At 38.1% G+C, this 15,945-nt stretch overlaps 1 protein-coding gene across 13 annotated transcripts in view; it reads left to right on the top strand.

Annotated features, from left to right (window-relative positions):
- The window catches only part of CCDC170 (coiled-coil domain containing 170), an 88,578-nt gene extending 73,031 nt beyond the window's left edge, over positions 1 to 15,547 (top strand). For 11 of the 13 annotated variants that reach the window (XM_048076903.2, XM_048076897.2, XM_066994193.1 and 8 more), the window contains 6 exons: positions 743 to 1,060; positions 6,535 to 6,735; positions 8,484 to 8,657; positions 9,781 to 10,023; positions 10,906 to 11,142; positions 14,431 to 15,547. In XM_048076903.2, the coding sequence (XP_047932860.2) occupies positions 743 to 1,060; positions 6,535 to 6,735; positions 8,484 to 8,657; positions 9,781 to 10,023; positions 10,906 to 11,142; positions 14,431 to 14,631 (1,374 nt within the window). In that variant the 3' untranslated portion in view covers positions 14,632 to 15,547. The remainder of the gene's footprint in view (positions 1 to 742; positions 1,061 to 6,534; positions 6,736 to 8,483; positions 8,658 to 9,780; positions 10,024 to 10,905; positions 11,143 to 14,430) is intronic. The other 2 variants (XM_066994194.1, XM_066994195.1) reach the window with 2 other exon arrangements.
- The last annotated feature ends 398 nt before the right edge of the window (positions 15,548 to 15,945 follow it).

Genomic DNA, 15,945 nt, shown 5'->3' on the forward strand with positions numbered 1-15,945 from the left:
TGTAGGCTCTGTGGAAGGACACTTAACTCTGCATTGACCTCCTCTTCCTCAGGCTTGTGCTTATTATGAGTGATTTTGTTTTCTTCAGAAGATGCAATAATGCAGAATAATTATTTTTTTTAAATTTTTTTGTTCTGAGTGTTGTACAATCTATTGTTTCTTCACCTTACTGCATCTTTTGAAAAAGCATTTCTTATTTGAGATTAAATCGATATTTGATCACTTGCATCTTCCTTTAGGCTGTCTTAACTTTTTCTTATTGATTTTAACCCCCTCATACATCTGTGTAAGAATAATCTCAGAATTTTTTGTCATGTTCATGTAAGTTATTCTCAGAGATAACATCTAATTCTACTCTACATTCAAAAACTTCATGTGTATTCATGCTTTCCCTCCTAGGTGTAGTACTTTAGCTTTGTTTTCATTAGGTTTTGTTCACCATTGGTTTTCTAAGTCATTTTATCTATTTACAATCCAAAATTGTTTTTGTTTACATGCAATTTTCCAGGTTACTGCAAGAAGTTAAGCTATCTATAGAGTGATTACAGCAGGCTTTGGGCTTTCATTAATTTCAGTGGGAGTTTTCTCATGAAGACTTGATGTTGTTGGGTCCTTGTGAGCAATATGGGTCTGTATTTCTCTAGGTGCAATACCTGCTTCTGAGTAACTCCCTGCTTTGTGCGTATGGGGAGGGGTTCTAATGAATTTTAAAACTTTGGTTTAGTCTTTCGTGTATTCTTAGGATCTTGACAGTGCTAGAATAGCAAGACAGAGTTTGGAGATGGACATCAGAAACCTCCAAGATAAACTCACTGCTAACCAGAGAGGTTGGGAAGCTTCGAAGCAAGAACTTCACACTCTGAAGAAATCTTTGAGTGAGCTGGATGGAAGTTTGAAGAGCAACAAAGAAGAGGCCAGGACTGCTCAAGGTTCTTTGGTGGCTTTCAAAGAGCAAATCGCTGCCCTTCTCAGCAGTGGATCGGCAACCATTAAACCCTCTGAGAAAGCTATTTTGGAGAGGATTCAGGAAATAAACTGCAAAGAGGAGAGTAAAGAGATAGTAAGTCAGCAGCTACTGCACTTGCACGGCACGTGTATTTATTCTCTTTGGCTAAGTTTTTTTATTTGATTTATCTTTTTGACTGTTGATTCCTTCTGCTTAGGTTTTGAAATTACAGAAAACTTTAATTTTGTTGACTGCTAATTTGAGATACTAAGCCAAAAACACTTATGTTTTATTAAGTAGAAATAGGTCAGAAATTAAATCAACAATAAGAGCTGTTAGCAGGAAAAGTCTCTTAGTTACGACATTGAAACTTGTTTTCAGAGCTGCTTTGCAGACATGAGGAGTGGCTGCATGGTCACCATGATTTAGCTGAACATGTGAGCAAGCACGGATTTGCTGTTACAATAGTGACTTAATGGACTGACCTGTTTTTTGAGGCAGGTGTAACCAATGTTGCGCCAGGCAACTTCTTTCCCTCCAATCCTCAAAGTCTGCTACTAGGAAAGACTATTTTTTTTACTTACAGGTAAGTATTTTTGAAACCATAACTGTTCACCATTGTAGAAAAAAAGTAATAGTAAGGCAGCTGGGTATTCTAATGCTTTGGCTAGAGGAATTTGGGCTGATAGCATTTGCAAAGGAAAGGTATGTGCAGAAGAGAGAGCTCAGGGGAGAGGCAGGCTAGAATGCAGTGTAACCAATGTCAGAATCCCATCCTGACTCTGGTCTCTGTACTCAGGCTTCTCACTCTTTCTGTATGAGAATATATTAATGTTGTCAGCACACTGCTGTCAGGGAGGGCTATTATTTAATTAGAAGTCACACACTAAATGAAAAGCTGTTTTCACTGAGTCACTGGAAATCAGCTTCTGTGACCTCGCCAGATTTTTAGATTCTAGCATCTCCCGCTGATGTAATAGTTTCTTATGTTAGAAAAAATACTGTGGGTTTGTATTCTGTCCAAGGCTGGAAATAGCTCTTGAAAATACTTCTTTGCATTTAGATCAAATACTCTGTTAAAAAATGCAACTCCCCTATACATTAGAGTCAGCGTGCCAAATTTCAATGAAAACACTCAGGCTTTGTGAATATATTGAACATTTGAAAATGATCCTCTGAAGTGGAAGTGTGGCAGTAACTGATTAATATAGAAGCTCTTTTCTGTTTTGCTATAATATGTTATGGATTTATTGTGTCCATTATCAAAATGCCTTCAAGCTGAAATCTAATGAGAGCTTTATATACATGTGTGATTGTACTGCTTGGTGTTTTGGCATACAGTATGCTCACTTGAGATGCTGAATATGTTGAGATCTGCTGAGAAAGGGAAATTTAAGTTGACTGGTAGTCATTGACTAGTAGGTTTTGCTCCCAGGAATGCTTTCGAGGAACCTGCTTCATTAGTAAGATTCAGCTGCAGCTAAGTCTGTTTGTGTAGTGTGTTGAACAGCTGTTCATCTCTTTGTGGTACACTACAGTGCAGGCACAGTACATGCTACTTATTTCAATTCTTCTTGTTCTTGATTTGATTCCTTCACTCTATTAACATTACGTGCCGGGTTGCCCACTTGCAGACTTACTAGTCTTGTTGACTGCTAGTTTGGGGGAGGATTCAAACTGTCTTTTTTTTTTTTTTTTTCAGATACAGGCTTTTTCTACCTGCTAGAGAGGCATATGGCTAGATCTCCAAGTGACAACGTTGTTTAGAGATGTTCTGTAACAGAGAACTACTGTAAAATATACAAATAATTAGCTATGCTTTTTCTAAACAGCTGTGTTTATTCTTATTTTAGAGGTAAAGAAACGGATGCTCAGAAAAGCAGGTAGTTTTCCACAGCAGTGTGACTTCATTTATTTTAGTGCTGTGCTCTGACCTCTTTGTCCTCCAGAAAGGCCTGTGGACTCTTGCAATGAAAAAATAACTCAATTTGTTGGTTGTCTGAGGATGTTTTTCAATGTTATTGCTATCACAATTAAATATATGTGCTTTATTACTAAGACAGAGCAGGTATTGACTCTGATCTGCCACCACCTAAATCTGTGTTTTGGAAATATGATGCTGGTACAGTTGCCTTCTTTTGTTGGTATATTTTTACATAGTAGAGGAGCTATTTTGGGTATGCCTAGTGTAGCATTCTGCCTCTGCTAACAAATACAGCAATCGCCTGCTGTACTTATAGAAATACTCCCCCAGAATGCTAGTCCCTTCTCAAACAATTTGTGGCTCCAGAAATTCATGAATCATAAATGTTAGCTTTGAAGTTTAGTACTTCTTTGTGAATTTAGTCACTGTAACTGAGTAACAAGGTTTTGTGGATCATTGTGTTTACTAGGTATGTTAAGTGATGAAACTTTAACGTCTTACTGCTGTGACTCAAAGGTTTGGAAAAATTTATGTGCACTGTCCCAAGGTGAATTATGTTATTAAAGCAGTGCTGACATCTATTCTCAGAAGAGTTTCTGTATGAAGATTAGGGGCTTATAACTGAGCTAAAATGTCAATGTTCTGTACTTACGAATCCATCTCTAGTAGAACGTAGATTGTGTCATCAAAAAAGCTGTTTTACAGTGACCTGCTTTTCTTTCTGCATGTCAGAATTAAATATTTTTTAAGGCTTCACTTGTAAGGAATATGTCTTGGTCTTGACCTTCTTGATCAGATTCCCATTGCGTCTCTGGGTGAATTCCTTTGCAGAACTTGGTTATAACTTTCTTGTGTTAGGGTATGCATGCTTTACCATCAGTCATTTAAGCAAAGGATTATTTTTTTTTTCAGATAGAATTTCTCATATACCTTTCAGTAAACTGTCTAACTTGAAGTAAAAGCTAGTCATCGTTATACCCACCTACAAAAAGGGCATGAGAGAAGACCCAGGAAACTTGTTAGTCTAACCTCAGTCCCTGGAAAAGTTATGGAGAAGACTATGCCAGGGTTTATTGAAAATCAGTTAAAAAATAATAATATCAGGCATAGGCAACACGGGTTCCTGAAGGGAAGGTCTTGCCTTAGTAATTTGATTTTCTTCAGTTATAAGGCCACCTGTTTCATGGATGAACAGAAGATAGATGTAATCTTCCTGGATTTCAGTAAGGCCTTTGACACCCCACAGCAAACTTCTGGACGAATTGTCCAACTGTGAGATAAACAGCTTCACACTATGGTGGGTGATGAACTGGCTCAATGGTAGAGCTCAAAGGGTCGTAGTGAAGGGGGTTCAACTGGCAGGCCAGTCACCAGTGGTGTTCCCCAGGGCTCAGTTCTAGGGCCAGTCCTGTTCAACATTTCTATCAGTGATCTGGATGCAGGAGTGGAGTGTATCCTCAGCAAGTTCGTTAAATGGGGAGGTGCTGTTGACCCCTTGGAGGGATGAGAGGTCTTGCAGAGGGATCTACATAGATTGGAGCATGGGGCCATCAGCAACGGCATGGAGTTCAACAAAGGAAAATTCTGGGTGCTGCACCTGGGATGCAATAATGCTGGTACAGGTACAGCCTGGGAGACAAGGGTCTGGAGAGCAGCTCAGCAGAAAGGGACCCGGGTGTCCTGGTTGACAGCAGGCCCCACGTGAGCCAGGAACGTGCTCTGGCAGCCAGGAAGGCAAACTGTATTTTGGAGTGCATTAAAGACAGCATAGCCAATCGGTCAGAAGAGGTGATTCTCCTATATTTAGCATCGGTGCAGCCTCACCTTCAATATTGCATGCAGTTCTGGGCTCCACAGTTATAAAAAATACAAAATATAACAATGTCCAGTGATAGGTATTCTACTGCAGGATTAAGATGCTGCTTTGAATCACTGTCCTGATGATAATTTCATCAGTTATAAGATGTACATTGTCTGAGTATGTTTGGACAGCTCTTAGGTGTTTTTGTCATTTATTATTTATGACATACCAGAAGAGTTCATAAGGAGCTCAAGGAGCTCATAAGGATTTCATAAGGAGTCCAAGGCAAGCAATTGTTATCAGTTCACACAGAGCCCAGCCCTGCTGCGAGGTCTGCAGGTTCAGATCCTTTGCAGATTTGTTGTAGAAAAATTTATATAGCTGAAGCTTTTTCCCTTGACTACTTACCCATCTGACCTGAGGTAGGAACAACTGATCTGATTATAGATTGTCTGAACTTAAATGCCCATCTGTGCATATAAATCAGTGGTAGTTTAAGATATCATCTTATCAAACCAGAACAGTGCAGCTTTTTTACTGTCAAGATAATACTAAGATGACGAGAATGTCTAGTTATGTTGGAAAAGAGAACAAATAATCACTATTATGATGTGAAGGACCTTGTAGCTACATCCTGCATGCTGCTTTTTGTGCTCAGCTGGAGTCAGCATACGACTGTCTTGGTGACCGCTGGGTTATTGAGGGAAATGGCCTAGCGACTGCATAGGCACGGCCCTCTTTCTGGTCTGATGCTGGGCCAGCTGCTACCACATGCTCTTGTCATGCTTTGCACAGGAGAAAAATAAAATTCAGACATTTTACAGAGGATTATTTAGTTCCAGTGGGGATGAACACAGCTCAAGGTAAGAGCTGCCTCTGAGCATTTGGAATTTCTTGTAACACAAGAAATAAAAGGCACCCTTTTGAAAGGATCTGGTAGTCACATTAAAAAAAAAAAAGGCAGAAAGTGTGTTTGTTTTTAATACAGTGCCTGATTAAGCTGCACAAGGGATTGGCACTGGAGGTTATGGAGGTCAGAACTACAGGACCAAAACCAGAGCCTTCATCAATCATTGGGTACAGGCACGGGTAATAAGGGTGCAACTCTGTTTTAGGAAATCCCTAAAATGATGATTGTTCCTAAGCCAGGGGTGAAGGTTACTTCTGGGTGCCTTTGAAGATAAAGTAACAGATTGATTATTTTGTGGTCTCACCTTCTATGATGTGTAACCCCTCACGTGGTTATGGTCTCTGGAAGCCTGCAGGACCCCATTCGGCTGGGCTATGAGCGGAGACCCTCTGCAGCATGATGGAGGGATTCCGTGTTCACAGACAGCAACACATCTCTCGGCACAAGCTACTGAAAGCTGTTTCTCCTACCGAGTGACATATGATGCAGAAAAATATAAAATGTTTGTTAGGGTTCTCACAGTTTTATTGCAGTTTAGAATTTATTGCAGTTCAGTATTTTCTACCTCTGTACAAGCAGCATTAATTTCTCAGTCGTTTTTTTTTAGGCAGTTAGGGTGCAAACTATTGTTTTTATTTAATTGTAATCTAAATCTTTCTGTGCCATTAAAATTACATTTTTTTTTTTGTTTTAAAATATATTAGCTCCTTTTATTTGATTGAGAAATCTTAAGTATTATTTCTGCTGTTCACTATTGGGAATCTTACATGTCATCACTGTCATTTGCTCTGGGTGGTTGCAACAAAGTTTACTCTTTTTTTTTTTTTAAATTTCATATTTTTGAGAGGTATTTTATCCTCTTCTTAATAATTTGATAATAGATGTCTCATATCTTTCTAAAATTTCCACACTCACCTAACTCTATATGTTTTGTTGGCTTGCTTGCTCCCTAGATGGTATCTCAGTTTGAAACCCAAATAGCTAAATTGACTGAAAGCTTGGAGAATCAGACCAGATTGTATCAAGAAGCTCTGGAGAGAAACAGAAAAGCTGAAAAACAGTCGGAGACCTTCCAGGATCAACTGAAACTTTTGGAAGAAGAATTGCTCTCTATAGATATGATGCAAGATGGTTTGAAGCTTGAGAAACAAAAAGTATTTGCACGTGTTATTTTATTTTCATAAAAATCAGCAAAGCCAGAGATGCAGCTAACTGTATTACATTGATCAGCTTGAGTATTGCTCAGTACTGCAAATAATGTGAATTAGCAAAGTAAGGCATCATGTGGGGGGTAGTAACATCTTTTCTTTAACTGACAATTTTAGTTGGAAGAAGTAGATAAGTTTTCAAGTTCAAAGTCCATTTAATGTGAGGAAAAAAAAAAGATTTTAAAAAAGTCTCTGTATATATATCAGAAATCCTTTAAGGATTCTTTGATTTCAAAGCTTTTCCATCTTTTTGTAATATATCATCTGGTCCACAGTCTCCCAAAATATTTCAGTCTTCGATTCTTTTATATCCATAGACCATTGTAACTACCAAGATTGCTTTATGAATTGAATGAATAAATGCAGTTATCTTGGTACAAGTTTGCATACTAAGAGTTTGAAAAATGGCATAGTACAAGAGCTAAACCAGCCAGCTAAGAAAGACAAAGTGCATTGTTCATTGTAGCATGTTACCAGGCCAAGATCAGTGCTTAGTGAGTTGAATTTGCAAAGAATCAATAGTTTGATGCTGATTTGCATTAGTCTATGATACAATAACTTTTTCTGAATGAAGCATCCACTATCTTAGGAGCAAACCAGAAAAATTGAAGTGTTCTTTCACCCTGCTTCCTCTGTGAAGAACGTGTCAGTAGTTCCTTAATTTCTTTCTAGTTTTTGCTGCAATAGATTGTCTACATTCCCTCCCACCTCCCTGTTGATGAACGACTTCAGTGTTTTCTTCTTCTGGTGTTGTTTTTAACTTTTTGAGACACAAACATCATGAAACAGAGACATTCTTGCTGTGTTTTTTCATCTTCATCTTAAGCAACAGTTATGGAACTGTTTTTTTTTTTTTTCCTCTCGTTATTTCTTTGCAAAGATTATGACCTGCAATAGAAGTAAGGGAAAACAAAGGCAAATGTGGTTCTTAGGGAGAAGAAGAGCTTTGGTTTTTGTAAGAGAAGCTAATTGTGACCAGCAAATGAATGCAATTTTTAAAGGGCTAGCAGGTAGGAGAAAACAAGGAAAAAAAAACAGATTAAGTTTTTGGTAAATGTATGTATTCACAGCAGTAAGCCAGGTGAAGATGCAATTAAAGTAATCTTTAAAACAATTTGTAAACCAGTAACTGTTATCTCTAAAACTTACTGCTTCAAAGAAGGGCAAAAGTCTGACTGTGCTAACACTCTTGTGTTTTCTTAGACCACATGGGATCTCACCCGTGGTATCCCCAGTACCAGTTTTATCTGTGTTAGTCAGTCAGAGCTCAGAGCAGTGGGCATGCACTTCCACTAAATGGGATGTAGCTGTCCTTTCTTCCTCCTCCCCGACAGTGTGTGGTCATGTAGAACAGCAGAGATGCGGGCAGGAAGTGGAGTCAAAAGCAGACACACATACCTAGTACTTTTCTTGCTGCAGAGGAGCACAAGGCAATCTAGTCTTGCTAAGAAAATAAATACAGTAGGTCCAGGAGTTTATGAACAAAAATATTGGCTGAAAAAGGACAACTGGAGAATTTAAAATTTTATCAGGAGTGTGTATGAAAAATATATCCTTCCAGTACCTTGTAAGATAGTCTGTTGGCTCTGTGTAGTTGGTTGTCAGTGTAGGGGGGAATTGCTTCTAAATTATACGTCAGGACTTTTAATGAAATTTTATTATTCTTTTTCACATTTTCCCACATCGTATCTTAGTATCTGATATTTCTGGAGCAACTTAATGAGAAGATGAAGCTGGATAGTGTAGCAGCAGAGGTTGGATTTGATATGAATGTGAATGCAATTCTAGCCCGGGTAGAACAGTTGGTCAAACTGGAAGGTGATGCAGTGATTGAAAACAAGACTATGGCATATAGCCTAAGAAGAAAGGTAAGCAAAAATGAATACTGTTACTGTTTGTTTCCAAGATAAGATGCTGCTATGGTTATATCTGTGTGATAGCTTGTTAGAGGTGGCAGATTGGAGCTTCGTTTCATATATGTATAAGAAATATCAAAGATGTCCTTTACAATAAGAGAATCATTAAGAGAAGATAAACATATAGAGCTGTGAAAGCAGATTGCATGTTAAAGCAACTAAAAGTACATACTTCTATAAACTACTGTTGAAATTTAAAACTACAAGGATCTACTGAGAAGGGGAGTGTCTTATACAAGCTTCTCTAGAAGCTAGTAGAACATCGGTTGTACTTCACCAAGTATTTAAACATTTCAACAAGAACAGTGCTCCTTTTGGAATCTTGATTATCTGTGCAAATGTAGTCAGACACCCCTCAGTCATTCTGTTGTGACAGAGTGAAATCTTCTCTTATTAGGCTTATCAGAATGGTTTAGAGCTTGGGATGAGGTCTGTTTAAGGTTTAAAACCATACTGTATTCTTTTTTCTGTAAGCAACTACCTCTCTGAGGTAATGTTAATACTCCTTAGATGTTCCAGAGTACAGTTTGGCAGTTCAGCTCAGGCAAGCTGAAAACAAGTAGTCTCCTGAGCACCAAAGTTGCAAAACTAAACTGCTGACCTTTGTGTAGGAGCAGTGGATGAGTGCTTTCTTATTTCTGTGTGATGACTGTGCCCCTTGCACATTAGGCTTAATAAACTTGTTAAACATGGAAATATCTTAAACTACCACATTGGAACCACGGTCTGCCTAATGAATGTCTCTTATGTCTCACATTTGACAAGTGCCTTATATTTGAGACAATTTCACATGTTTGATGCACAGGTATTTATGTTCAAATAAGGTGTGGTCTACGTGTAAATACATTCAAAAAGGTAATACACAGGCTTAGGGATGGAGAAGCACAAAGAACTGGTAATATAAGAGGTATGAAATTAAAGTGTAAGTGTGTATATACTGCTTTACAGAGTTTTGAAGAGAGGATTAGGAGTTCAGGTTAAATGTGCAACAGGGTGATTAAATTTATACAATAATCTGTGTAGTACCATTGTCTTTTACATATATATTTAAATATCCTTGTATTCATAAAACCAGTTGAAGACTCAGAAAGAAAAACTTGAAAGCAAAGAGTTGCACGTGAACCTTCTGCGGCAGAAAATAACCCAGCTGGAAGAAGAGAAGCAAGTAAGGACAGCCTTAGCTGTGGAGAGGGATGAGGCCAATCTCACTGTCAGAAAGTTGCACAAGATGATAGAGAGGTTACAGAAGCAGCTTGATCTGGCCAGGGAAACAAATACTGATCTCAAAGCCAAGCTGTCTGAAACCAATGAACTTAAGGTGAGTTAAAAGATTAGATTTGTGCTTCTTCCCCTTTTTCTATTCCAGCTGGATACTGCTGGAGTTCATTTACAATAAATACATCCATGGAGTACTGTTTGAATTCATGTAGAAAAATATAAAATTACAGTGTGTTGTGTATTTAGAAATTTGTCTTGATATGTTAAATAGCATCTGTAAGCACCATGTAAATATTCAGTTTAGTGTAAAAAAATTATTATACATGCATCCCTTTCTTTTCTGTCAGTATAATTGTAATCCTGTTTTCCCATACATTGCTCACAGCAAATCTCATCTGATAAGTATGTAGAGTGGAAATTTTTTTGTGTGTAAAACATGCAAGATGCTAAATTTTCATTATCCCTGTGTTTTATTACCTTGCAGCAGTAATAAATTACCTGCTTTAACTCAGGTGGAAACAAGTAATTTGCAGTTGCTGATAGGTTGCCACCACTGGAAGTGAGGAAGGTTTATTTTAAGCAACTTTGTGTCTTATGGCTCATGAACTGAAATAGATGACTTGCAACTGAAGGATTTTCACCAGCCAAAACATTTGGCAACTTTTTTTTTTTTTGTATTATTTTCCCAGTGGCTAGCAGGGATTGAACTCTCACTGTGGGCTCTTTTCTGTCCAGTTACCTGTTCTTGCAAACCCCATAGAGAATTAGCAGTCTTTGAAACAACAGTCTTTCTGGTAAATGAGTTGACACTGGCCAGTCTGCTTTGATAACTTTACAGTTCACACATACATGTGGTTTCCTCAAGAATTTGTAAGAAAATACATCAGAGTGCTTAGTCCTGATTAGCCATCATTATTATTTGTTCATATTAGACGAAAACGTGTGACAAATTTAATATTGCTTTATGAATTGGTTATTGCAGATCCAGACTTTGGAGCAGAACAGAACAATAGAAGAACTTAATAAGTCTCAAGGCAAATTGGAAAGAATGAAAGAAAAGGTTGAGAAACAACTAAATTCTGTCAAATCTGAACTTCATTTAAAGGAGCTTAAAGCTACTGAGGATAAAGAAAAAGTCAAAAATATGCTAGAAGCAGTTTCCAGTGAAATGAAGGTGCTTAAAACAACCCTTGCAGAATTAACAAGAAGAGAAAGACAGGTAGGTGTACAGGTATTGCACAGGTATTCAACAAGTGCTAGTGTCATTTAGAATGAAAGAATGTGTTGTAGGTGGAACAGTTACCTGGCTGTGGTAAAACCTTGTGTAAATAAAGCAAGGAAATGTTATCTAGTGTGGCAGCTGTGAAGAAGAGTCAAAACTCTTCTTCAAGTTGTACATGCAGGAGAATGAAAAATAAATGCATTTTTTTTTATGCATTGCAAAATATTCATTTTATATCACATTTTGGAGAAGAATAAAAATGCTTTAAAATCATAGTATCCTTTTAAAGTGTATTTTTCCATATCTCTTGGGTATAAAACCTGCTTACCTAGTACCATGTATAGGCCATAAATTCAAAGACTGTTGGAAAAGAAAAAAAAAATTTGAAGACAGCTATTTTAGATTGATTTGTGACATACAAGTTTTTCAAAATGAGAAAAATTTTTTGTGGTTACTCATCCATAAGAAACCAACGTGTGTATTAGGGTGGGAGGGTGCAGGAAATTTAACTGACAGGCACACTAGTAAGTATGTTCCATTCTAATTTCAGAAAATTATGAAGTATGTATTTAATTGCCCCAGCATATCAAGTTTTATAACAACATTATAGATAGCATCATTGTTAAAAGCCTATGGGATACTTGATTAAAGTCATGAATGTGCCATGGTAAGATTCAAATTCAAATTGCTTAGAACTTCGTCAGTCTTTCTAGCTAAAATTTTTACATTAGATGTTGGTCTCAGCAACAGTGCTAGATTATATTTAAGAATGCTATTTCCTAAGATGAGTCTAGAAAAATACTGATTTACTAACACAGGAAAAGAAATGGGGATCTTTCTTCCTGGAAAGCTTTAGCCCTCTTTTTTTTTTTATAATGAACATTGGAAATTTGGCAGGAATATCTAATTTCTTCATATGCCTCATGAGGAAACTAAGCATCTTGCACATAGAAAATGGCTTGAATTATATTCAGAAAATTATACTATGGAGTCATACATTGAGTACTTGTTAAAACCCACACGTTGAATTTTTACTGAATGCTTTGTATATGCTGAATACTGAATGTGTTTAAAATGCCAAGGCTTTTCAAACACTTGAAGTGTTCTTTGGCCAAATGTGAAGAACGTGGGAAAGGTGAGGTAAGTGGGCTACACAGTGCAGAATGCTCAAGCGCAGCAAAGTACTAGTCTCAAACTTTCAGGGTTAATGAAGCAAAAGCATCATCTTATAATTCACCAGTACCCACAATCACCAGGAATGTTTCAGATACTTACAGGTAGAACGGCACTGCTGAATGGGGAGCAAAGCTGTTTGTAAAACCTGTGCCTGATACTTTGTGCAGTACTGTTGAGTAGTAATGCCATTTTGCTAATATGAGAACTACCAGCAATATATGTAACATACTCACCTGCCTCCTAACAGTTTTCTTAGCTAAAATCTCTCCTTGAGATAAACCTACTGTTGCTAAATCAGACAATTCTTTCTAAATTCTATTACTAATTAACGCTTGAGTTTGTTCTGGACTTCTCCGGAACCATTAAACAAGGAAAACACCTTCCTCACTCCCAATTCGGTGTAGTTCTTCACCTGCTTTGGACTCGGTTGTTATTCCATCTCAAGGATGCTAAACAGGGCCAAATCTCTCTTTTGTTCTGTAAAAGCTAGTGAATGCAGAGCTAAATATTTCTTTCAGTGTGCATGCACATATTTAACATGAATATAAATGCAGTGTGTCTGAGTGTATATGTTAAGAAAACTACTAGAAACCCAAATTGCTGTTATCTGATGGAATTGATGATGTGGCTAGGTTGACTGCTTCTGAATACATTTGGGTGATTTTTTTCAGGTATCGTCTGCTTTTCAGGGATATAACCACATTTCATTTTATGTAACATTGCAGTTTTGCATGGATATCTTCTATGCTGTGAAAACTAAAAGTATGCAGAACTGAACTAATGCCAACTGGTTAAGACAATGGTCATTCTTGTGTTCACAAAGAATGGCAGAGAATACACACGTGAAGTAAAAAATTAATATTGGATCAGAGTAAATTAGAATTAACTGACATTTAGGGTTTAACACAATGTTTCATGTTGTTCTTTGTGTGTTAGACTTGTCTAAAGTCTGGCAGATGATACTAAATTAAGAGGAGCTCTTGATTCCCTTGAGGATAGAGAGGCCTTTCAGAGACCTTGATAGACTGGAGGGCTGGACAATACCACCTGTATGAAGTTTAACAAGAGCAAATATCAGACTGTGCACCTGGGATGGGGCAAATTCTAGTCTGTACGGACTGGGGAATGAGAGGCTGGAGAGCAGCCCCACAGAAAGGGATCTGGGGGTTCTGGTCAGCATCAAGTTGAACATAACCCAGCAGTGTGCCCTGGCAGCCAAAAGGATCAGCCATGTCCTGGGATGCACCAGGCACAGTGTGGCTGGCTGGCTGATGGAAGTGACTGTGCCACTCTGCTCCATGCTGTTGCGTCCTTACCTTGAGTGCTATGTGTTGTTTTGGGCACCATGATATGAGAAGGACAAAAAGCTATTAGAGAGCCTCCAATGGAGGCCTATGAAGTTGGTGAAGGGTCTAGAGGGCAAGATGTGTGAGGAGTGGCTGAGGTTGTTGGGTTCGTTCAGCCCAGAGAAGAAGAGGCTGAGGGGATGCCTCACGGCGGCCTGCAGCTCCCTCACGAGGGGAGCGGAGGGGCAGGCGCTGAGCTCTGCTCTCTGGGGACAGCGACAGGACCCGAGGGAACAAGCATGGAGCTGGGACAGGGGAGAGTAAGGTTGCATGGTCCAAGAAGGTGGTCCAAGAGAAACTGATGAGTAAAGAGGAGCTGTGGCAGGCAGAGATCAGGGACTTGAGGTCAGGGCCAGTGCCTTAGTACATGCTGTGACATGTGACTGCCAAAATTTTCAGTTGTCTCTGTTGTTTACTAGGTCAAGTACAACTCCTCTTCCCATCTTTTCTGTAGTTTTCACTGTTTAATCAGCAGGGAAGATATGCCTGTGATGGATATTAAAAAATATTGAAATTGTGAGTGTTCTTTGTTGAAGATTGTTAGCACCTCAGCTGTTTACTTGTTTTGTTTGAAGTATGCCTCAAAGGTCCATTTCCATCCTCTTCAGCTCTCTGTGCTGAGCAACAGCAGAAATTCCTGTATTTTGTCCTGCTAATACAAATGCTTGTGTTTGTATGTATGCATATATGTATATGTTTTTCCAGGCATTTCCTTTGCTTCGTAGTTAATATATTAGTAATTCCTTTCTGTTTGTTGTTGCAGCTGGCAGACTTCCGAGAGGTGGTCTCACGGATGCTGGGCCTCGATATTGCCAGCCTTGCTCTGCCTGACTACGAGATCATTACATGTCTTGAGGGGTTGATTCACTGTCATCAGCACCATTTTATTACCTGTGTCTGTCTCAAAGATGTGGCAAGGACACAAGATGAACATACAATTTCTTCAATGAAACACACATTTTGAGGAAACCTAAGTAAAATTTTCTTTTGTTCTTCCCTATCTGCTAGATACGCATAAAAAATAGATCCTTATTTCGGTTCCTTGGTCTACAGATACCTACTTGGACTAATTTTTAGTGTTTCAGTAGAGACTCTGAGCCTAATGGATAGTATATAGCCAACAACCTGGACACAACAAACATAAAATTCCTGGGCTGCATAATATTTCAGTCATGAAAATGGTAGGCAATATGTGAACAATGAACATTCCTCCCGTTTCAGTGCAGAGGCACTGAAGGCATGAGCCACCTGAGATCAGTTCACAGTTTTGGCAAGTACTTGTCAGCTTCAGTGATGTTTCTTGTGCTTTACCTCTGGGTGACAGTGATGAAATGGGGATTGTCCAGCTTCTGTTTCTCTTGCAAAATGGGACCCATCTGTGCATTTTTGTACACAAGAACTTCAGCTCAAGACTGGAAATCAGTCAGAAGGCTATCGGTTTTGGAATGAGGTATTTTTTTCTTCCATTGTTTTCTGTAGACTACTCTTGTGTCAAAACAAAAAATTATGCTTTTTCAGTGAAGGATCTCTCACAGGCTCCAGTCATGTGCCTGGCATAGATATATAGTAAAATTAGATATAGTAAAATTGCACGTTGTTCTTGTCATGACGCCTTGAAAGTATTTCTTCTAGCTGCTGTGTTCTTTGGGCAATTAATCCATTGGCCAAATAAGCAGCAGTTCTTCTGAGTCAATAAGGTATTAAAAAATCCTCATCCACTACAGAAAATAGCTGAATTACTGAAGTCTTGATTTTCAGAAAAGCAATGGTGATATATCCAGAATTACCTTTTAATCATGAAAGCAGCCTAATGCCCTTTCTGATTGTTAAACTTCATGATTTTTAAAATACTTTGGAACAATAAATCTGTTTTAATAGCACACTCAAAATTGATTGTGTGTTTTTTTTCTCTTCCCATTATATATTTTATGTGTATCTGTTGAACAGTAAAGATGACTTAGCTATTTATGTATGACTATTGTGGACCTTCTACAGTATCGCAGCAAATGATAACCCACTCACTAAAACTGAGCACTATTTTAAGAAAAAAATAGACTTTTAGAAGAAAATACAGTAATTTTGGTATATGGCTATGGACTTAGAGCATTCCAGGTTGCTTTTATTATTGCATTTCTGCAAAATCATTTTGCAGTGACTTGGCTTAAAAAAAAAGGGAAACACAATCTTTTGCAAAATCAGTGTTTTTAGGACACACAATAAATCATATATTTTTATGCTCCTGAGGCTACTTGAATTAAAATCAAATTTCTTTCTTGTT

The sequence above is a fragment of the Anser cygnoides genome, chromosome 3 (genome assembly GCF_040182565.1).
Source record: "Anser cygnoides isolate HZ-2024a breed goose chromosome 3, Taihu_goose_T2T_genome, whole genome shotgun sequence".
In the NCBI taxonomy this organism is placed as follows: Eukaryota; Metazoa; Chordata; class Aves; order Anseriformes; family Anatidae; genus Anser; species Anser cygnoides.